This window comes from Saccostrea cucullata, unplaced genomic scaffold, assembly GCF_032062105.1.
Source record: "Saccostrea cucullata isolate Sc308-1 unplaced genomic scaffold, CSIRO_AGI_Scuc_v1 ctg2278, whole genome shotgun sequence".
Lineage (NCBI taxonomy): Eukaryota > Metazoa > Mollusca > Bivalvia > Ostreida > Ostreidae > Saccostrea > Saccostrea cuccullata.
The window spans coordinates 11,659-20,048 of record NW_026939746.1 but is presented as its reverse complement, the minus strand read 5'-3'; the positions used below and the strand labels follow the sequence as shown (position 1 = coordinate 20,048).

The 8,390-nt window shown below is 33.1% G+C and overlaps 1 protein-coding gene across 1 annotated transcript; it reads right to left on the bottom strand.

The window, feature by feature from the left end:
* Positions 1-2,829: 2,829 nt before the first annotated feature.
* Positions 2,830-8,128, bottom strand: LOC134253861 (uncharacterized). Its single transcript, XM_062736449.1, has 3 exons — positions 7,449-8,128; positions 6,877-6,993; positions 2,830-3,458 (listed from the first exon to the last, which is right to left on the bottom strand). Exons 1-3 carry the CDS (start codon positions 8,095-8,097, stop codon positions 3,052-3,054), a joined length of 1,173 nt encoding a protein of 390 aa, XP_062592433.1. The 5' UTR covers positions 8,098-8,128; the 3' UTR covers positions 2,830-3,051.
* Positions 8,129-8,390: the final 262 nt, after the last annotated feature.

The following is an 8,390-nucleotide window of genomic DNA, read 5'->3' as shown; positions in this document are numbered from 1 at the left end:
CGATATATCCTGGTGAGCTTGAGATAAAAGATACCACAGAGTCCGACACTTCTGCTTCATACTTGGATATTTTACTTGAAAAAGACACTAATGGTAATCTAACAACCAAGCTATATGATAAACGTGATGACTTTAACTTTTCTATCGTCAACTTCCCTTACTTATGCAGCAATATACCTTCATCACCTGCATACGGAGTATATATATCTCAGTTGATTCGATACGCAAGAGCATGCTCTACGTATGAACAATTTCTTAAACGAGGTAAATTATTGACAAGCAAGTTGATGAAACAAGAATATCAACAGTCTCGTTTAAAGTCATCATTTCGTAAATTCTATGGTCGATACAATGACCTTGTCAGCAAATACAATTTATCATTGAATGAAATGCTGACTGACGTTTTTCATACCAATTGTTAGTCCATTATTTATACACTGAATTGACGACAGATTTTTTCCGTTATTTCCTGATTATGACAACGAGCACATGGCGGGTGTGACCGGTCGGTAGGGGATGCTCACTCCTCCATGGCACCAGATCCCACCTCTGATGTTTCAGAGGTCCGTGTTTGCTCTGCTATTATATTGTATATTGTTTAGTGGACGTTGAGATTGAATACTGTTCGTTATTTCTATATCCTTCTTATATACTATTGTGTGGGATTTAACAAACGACAAAAGTGCATGTAATAGTAAGTTTGTATGTAGTATACACTTATCCAGCTGTTTGAAATAGCAGATAATTTCATTTTGTGGTATTTTGAAGACCTTATATTTTGTGTGACGTCATAGTAAACATTTCCCGTACAAATTAGGCCCCGCCTCCTGACTGTAACCTTAAATGTGCTTCGAGTTTCTTTACAGTATAAGTGACATGACGATGTCATGTTTTTGATTGATTGATTGATTGTATATTGTTTTACGTCCCTCTCGAGGATTTTTCACTCATATGGAGACGTCACTGTATGCCGGTGAAGGGCTTCAAATTTTGACCTGTACTCGGCACTCAGGGACATTGATCAGTGAGGGATCTTTATCGTGCCAACGCCTGCCGCTGATACGGAGCCTCGGTTTTTAAGGTTTCATTCGAAGGACCCGCAACTTTCACTTCAAAGTACCGAGCGCATGGCGAAGGAACAGTTGCTACCCATTTAAACGACTAGGTCAGTCACGGCCGAGATACGAACTCACAACCTCCCGATCACGGAGCGAGCGCTCTACCGACTGAGCTACCGTGAACGCTTCATGTTTTTGAGAGAATGGTTTGTTTGCTTTTTCTAGTTTTTATTAAGCCACAGTCAAGATTTAAAGTGGCTGAAAATCTCGATTCCTCAAACATTTCCGGCTGTTGCCATGGCAACCGAGACACATAGCAACCATATTTTTTTTATATTTGTTTCTGGTGTCAAGTACTAAGCATGGGTAAAGTTTCATAAAATTTAAGTGTTTACAGAGATTGGCTATTAAAGAGGGAGGGGTGAACGCACTATGATTTAAATTTTCTCCGTTGAAGAAAATACATATACTAATTCGTATATTCCAATCTAACATAAATGAAATATATATATGCAAGTTTAGATTTAATTTTCTATTTTTGTATAAATAAAACTCTTAGATCTGTCTTTGAAATATGTGCTGGCAAAGTAGGCATTATGAATATTGCTAGCAATGTTACATTCATTAATACATTTACCACTAGTCCTATTTTGGTTGAAGCGAAGAAAGAAAAATTGCAATATTATAACCGAAATTTACTGTCGTAATGTCGATATGCAAAAATATATATAAAATTAAAATTATATAATTGTAAATATATGAATCTTTTCGGGAAAGAAGTGAAAAAATATTTGTGAGGAAAAACAAAATGACAAAAATTAGCAATATCACATATTCTAATTTTTACATTTAGATTTTCCTAATAAAATTCACCTGGATTGGTATATTTTTTTTAAGTTTATATTACTCTTTTAGCACCATGTTAACATATTCTGAAAGTTTTCACCTGTAAAGTTTTACTGAATGTGATTTGTCTATATTTGTTTTTTTTAACGAAATATTACTAATATTTTCCACGTCTACTTCATTTTCCAGCTCTTAGGAGAAAAAAACTCTAAGAACCATCCACTTTTCTAAACTTATGACATAATATTAAATCTATTTGAACGAATTTTTTTTGTATCATCTGTCCTTAACTTTGTGACTAAACTTATACAAACTTGGTGCCAAATAGCACAAATTACTTTATATTATTCCAAGTACTAAATAGATAAATCCGATGTGCTGATGGTTAAATATCATATTCTTTCATGATGAAATGCAAATTTCGTCTTCGGGGGGGGGGGGGGGGTCATTGTGGGTTTTCCATTCTCTTTAGCATTGTATACAAGCACGTTTCAGTAGGATTACCTTGTGAAATATTTATTATAAACACTGAGCATTAAATCATTACATTAGTCATATTAAAGTGTTTGATTTATCAGACAAAGTGTTTTTTTCTGTGCTTTTTATTTTTTATTTTTCTGTGTCGCCTTTTGATTTCTTTTAAGTGTTACCTGTAGTCGTCCAAAGAATCTTTATGACACCTTATGCAACGAATTAGACAGAGTGCAATTTTGGATTGTGTTCTTGTTGATAATCTTTAGAAATACAATATACTCAAGAATGAACCGTTCTTGAACAGACTGTTTTAGATAAAATAATATTTACATGTATTTAAAGCAATACAACAAGAATCATTAGCTCTGAAGAGCCATTTCCAGACTACATATTTATTACAAAAAAAACAATTATACAAAATAAATATGAAACAGTAATTAAATTTTTCTGTACGGCCAGGTGTGTTATAGGACCCACGATATCCAAAAATATGAATTCAGTGCTTAATAAATTCTTGCAAATAAGATGGTCTTTGCTTGTTTAAAATCTTTAAAAAAAACTCTATAATCATTGATCTGATACGCCTGTTTTCGATATTAAGTTTGATTATTCTGTGTAGATTAATTTTGTTCGTATATTTTATATCATAACAGTATATCTTGATGAATCTTAATCATATCAAAAATCCACTAAATGTAACATACGGAGATTCACTGGACACATCATAATGATTGCCGCTATAGGAAGGTCTTGTTACATAAACCCTGTCTCCGGTCGTTAGCTGTAAAACAACAACATTTGTTCCGGTTTGATAGTACATGTAAGAAGATTTATAATAGGATAATGCTCTTACTTTCCTCACACCGTTTAACATAATGTCCAAAAGAAGCGTTTCGGTACTTGACGAGACTGCAGCAACATGAAATACAAATAGTCCATTGACAGGGGAGGTAAAAACACCAGAAGATGTGTCATATCCTCCCCCAACTGAATAAATTAGCGTATTAAACCTCAGAATATAACGCGACCAGGAGTTTCCAGTTGTTGCTCCAGCTGTAAATGCCACTTTTCTGTTAATCTCTGCAAATTAATGTATAGCATTATGATTATATTATTAGGATGATGATGATTACGATGACGATGAAGATTATCATTATTACGTAACGTATGACTAAAACTTCACAATATATAGTTGCAACTAATCAAATTAATATATTTGCTTCAGTTATCTAAAGCAATGTATTAATCGATGTAAAGTTACAGACAAAGGAATGGTTGCCGATCTGTGTCCCTACTTTGAGGGATCACTCCTTTAATTTTTATATTAAACGAAATTGTTTGTGTTTTTGAAGATTTTTAATTCGTTCAAGAAAGATTCAGAAATTTTCGTTTTGAGCTTATATAATATAAATATTTAGCCGACAGTTCTTCATATCATTGAAAGGACCGTATTGCAAAACTTAAAAAGGAGGACACATGATTCTCCATTATTCTTAAGTTTACTGTATTACAGAGTTTAAACGAAGCGCTAAAAGAGCAAGAGCCATCTTATGCATAGAATGGCCCTGTACTTATATCAATTAATTAACTATCACCCTCTTTCCCATTTCATAAATCAAAATAAAGTAGACACTTGGTGCTTTCATTTTCTATGATAAAATTTCGTTTTAAGAATCCAGATATTGGAAAACATGTTTGAGAAATTGCAATGTCCGTGAAATTTGCAGAAAACATACGTATTCGACTACCTTCAGCAAAGAATTGAAATATGAGCACAGGCCACGATCCAAAAAATAAAACATGTTTTTTTGATACTCAGAAACATAGCATTCGTTATGTATTTGCATAATTTGGATCGGATGTTGTGCTTTATGTGAAATATTGAAAAAATTCTTCAACTTTAGGTCATTTTCAAAGGAATTTACAGGATATGAAAAATGTCGCATTTTATGACGTCATAACGCATTGACTACATGGGGAATTACGTCACGATTAATAGATACGTGGTCACCAACACTCCAAGTGATAAATACTGCATTTGCGACCTTAACTGATCGGTTTTGATTTTTCAGAAACTCTCAGGGCCAAATAAGGCCCAAAGTGGCTCTTGCTCTTTCGCGGTATTTTCGCGATTAAAATTCTCAACTGAACTCCTATTCATTATAGTTACAAAGGAATACATGCACAGACTTTTTTTTAAATTGCTAATTCATTAGACAAAGGGTATGGTTGTACACACATGTATTGAAAAAAGTAAAAACAATTGTTCTGAAAACCAGAGGAAATTCTGGTCAATGCAGTCGAACTACTTAACATTTTTTAAATTAAATTTGCCGTGATCATTTGTCTTTTTTTATCAATTAAACGAATTACAAAAAAGAAACTTAAATCACTTTTAAGAGTTCCTTGAACATGTTGAAAATTTTCAGCAAATCATTGACTTCGGTACGATGTTATCTTGGACTTACGGTGCTAACATAATTCTTGAGCCGTGGCTCTATAGAAGACATGTTTAATTTCTTCTAAATAATTCAATCTATTTTAATGCAACTAAATAACCAATTAACCGTTACATGAAAGTGTGTAAACAAATTATTTGTCCTTGTTCCTTCATGCGTAAAGTCCAGCGGGGGTCTAGGAGAAAATTTATTATGCAAGAGGAAGCCCTATTAATTAAGTGCTCTACCATTTAGAATTTAAATACGGTAGAATTGTTTGATTAAAATTTCATTTAGAGAGAATTTTTATGTTTAGATTTTTTAATTATCAAAGATATTACTGTTTCGGCAAAATTTGTACCGTGTCTCACACATAAAATTTGAATAGTTACTGTGTCGGAGAAAATTTTACTGTGTTGGGAGCAACACAGTAAAGCAGCTCATGGAGAACCCTGCGTTTAATATACTATAGCATTGGAAATGCAATATCCTAGCTTATTATGAAATTCCATATATTTGGTGTAGCATAGAAATACTCTGTCTATAGCATATCACTGATTTCAAATGTAGAATAAATAAGGTATTATTCTTTTATTACTTAAGAAATGAATGTAATATTTTTTCTTTGATCGACGAAAAACTTCATCAATTCGCGTATGAAAAAGTTTTCCGTCCAAATTTTTTCTTTGATACATCGATCAAAGGGAAAAAAATATTACATTCATTTTTTATCATTTTATTATGAATTTAAATTAATAAAATGAAGTTTTCTTTTACTTTCCATTAAATTTACGCATCCAAGACAGTGCTCACGAATACATTGATCTGAAATTCAAAATGGCTCAAACGAAAAAACGTTCTCAAATATTGTGTCATTACCAACATACTCTGAAATAATTTACAGTTCTTAAACATAAAAAAACTTACGTGTCATGTAACTCCAATGGGTATTATTAGTTACATCGTCTTTTAGTGACAGGGTATGGGATGATACCTGGTTAGTAAATTTCATACCTGGCGAGGCGGAGCCGAGTCAGATATGAAATTTACTAACCAGGTATCATCCCATACCCTGTCACTAAAAGACTGTGTAACGAATTTACCCCACCGATGAAACATTTACGTTTTGTCTGTAGTTTATAAATGGTTTTCTTTCCTAAATGCTTCATCACGCTTATACTATGCCTATTTTGACGTCACGTTTGTGTTTGTGACGTAATACATCGACCGGGTATAGATTCACAACTGACCGGGTATAGATTTACAACTAACCGGGTATAAGTAATCCACCGTCTTCACGTGACAGACTTCAACCAATCGTAAGCCAGTATTTCACGGAAAAATCGACAGAGGTGGGGAAAAATATTTTGTCCGGTAAGTTATCTAAGTTCGTAAATGTAAAGGGAAGCTACTCATATATCCTAACAGTTCTAATTAAGTTAGGTCACAGAAATTTTGGATTAATTCATTTGCAAGTCTTTTCATCTGAATTTCAAACCGAACAAATAAATATGTATCACATACTGTCATTGCTGTAAAACCTAAAAGATTCTGCAGCCGACTGTTAAAAGATTAAAATAATTCCTTCCTCATTTCGTTCCCCAAGATTCACATTAGGCCCTAACGGTTTTCCCCGCTTTGATAGCATAACGAACATTTCTTCAGAATTCCATTGTTCATACCAGATATCTCAAAACCAAACATTTAACAAAAGTATGTCGATTTTTTTCCTTCTTTCCAAAACTGTATTGTTGTTATGCAGACGATTTGATTTAATAAGCAAAGGGGAATAATTCAAAAATGAAACAAGTAGAAATTAAGTCAGGAACATAACGGACAGGTTTCAAAATTCAGGGAAATTAAAGTAAAAGTATTTAATTTTTCCTTCAAAAATTAACCTGGAAGCGGGAAATTATACATGAAAAGACTGCCAAAGTAGTTCCGGCTGCTTAGTGCAAGCGAACTCTAGATTTTATTGATGCAGTGGTATTTTATAGAAATTAAATGATTTAATATTACATCTGCGTTCATTTACAAAACCAAATAAAACATTTCAATACCTTGAACATTCGATTCCAACTTATTGATTGAATTTGTGAATTTGTGTGAGACAAGGTTGCCCTGGCGAATGTCTGATACCATTTGCTTTATCGTGTTGTTTGCGTATTTATTTTCATCTAAAAAAAGAAAAAAAAACATATTTAATTTCTTATGATCTCTATTTTTTTAATCTCTAATAAAACAATAGGTACTGTGAGCGATGAGCTCACTAAATGATACCCCCGAATCCATATAGTTATAATGGCAAAGTTCATGTTATGCTGTGGCCGTGAAACCAAAAATACGTGTCGGATCAAAAAGTAAAATAGGAGGTGCACAAAAGCAATATGTAATAAAGATTCTGTGAAAGTTTCATCAAATTTCATTCAGTGGTATTAGAGGAGTTGCGGATAAGAGATGGGTACCCCGAAGCATAAACAGACAGACGGACGGAATTAACGATTACTATATACCCTACCGCTTTTCAAGCGGGGGGTATAAAAAAACAAAAACGTAAGAAAAGCACAATGAAAAAAAAACAAAACAAAAAAAAAAAAAAACCACAATTCCCATAAACATACATGTTACTAACCTAATACTTGTTGAATTTGCAGAGAAGTACTGTTTATATGCCATTCCAAAGTCGAATTAAGTTTTTCTGATTTGGAGCTTGCTTCCATTAAGAATAAATGAATGTTTCGAAGTTCATCTTTCAAAGTTGACACATTTTGTTCTGTATTCAGTGTTCTGTTTCTATATCTTTCACCGTTAACAGCCAAGGTTCGCGTCAGTATCACGGTGTTGCTAACGTCACTTTCAATTTTTTTCAGTCTCTCTTCCAGAATATTTGAAGTCTGATTATTGCCCCTCGTATTGTTACACACGTCTTCAAGTACTATTAATTTCTGAGATAGTTCTGCATTCTGTTTTTCAGTTAATAATAGTCTTTTTTCAGTGGCTCTTAGTGTTTGTTTTAAATTTACCATTTCAGTGTCAGTATCAGAGCGATTCTTTTCCAGATCTGTAACTTTTTCTGCCAGAAGTTGCATTGCTTTCTCCAAGTAAGATATCTGCTTGTCAAGAAGATGATGTATCGTAGCCGAATCTGTGGAGACTAAACTGTTTTCGGTCTGTGTGCTATTAACATGGTTGTGAAACAAAAGAGAGGAAACGTACTCCAAATTTGTATAGCACATAAAATATAAAACCAAAGTATACCGTATAGAAAGATATTTTGCCATCTTCTGAAAGCTTTTTCTTTCAAAGAAATCTGTTTAATCTCTGAATGTACACTATTGTAATGTAACTACTCATGTGATTTTTTTTATCAATAGTTAATAGGCCGTACAAAGTACAAAAGCTTATGACATTTTATATCAGCTGAACAAATCGTGTCATCTCTGTTTTATTTAGGTCACTGATAAACTGACCTTGTATTTTGTTACACGTAGACGACATAGACTAAAGTAATTTAAAAAAAAAGAACGATCTTTATCAAATACTTTATAAAAATTGGGGTCAATCAATAATGAAT

Coding starts and splice junctions, on each gene's coding strand:
- LOC134253861 (XM_062736449.1), bottom strand. CDS start 8,097: ATGGCAAAATATCTTTCTATACGGTATACTTTGGTTTTATATTTTATG. Junction 6,994..7,448: donor GCAAATTCAACAAGTATTAG/GTTAGTAACATG, acceptor TTCTTTTTTTAG/ATGAAAATAAATACGCAAAC. Junction 3,459..6,876: donor GTTGGAATCGAATGTTCAAG/GTATTGAAATGT, acceptor ATTAATTTGCAG/AGATTAACAGAAAAGTGGCA.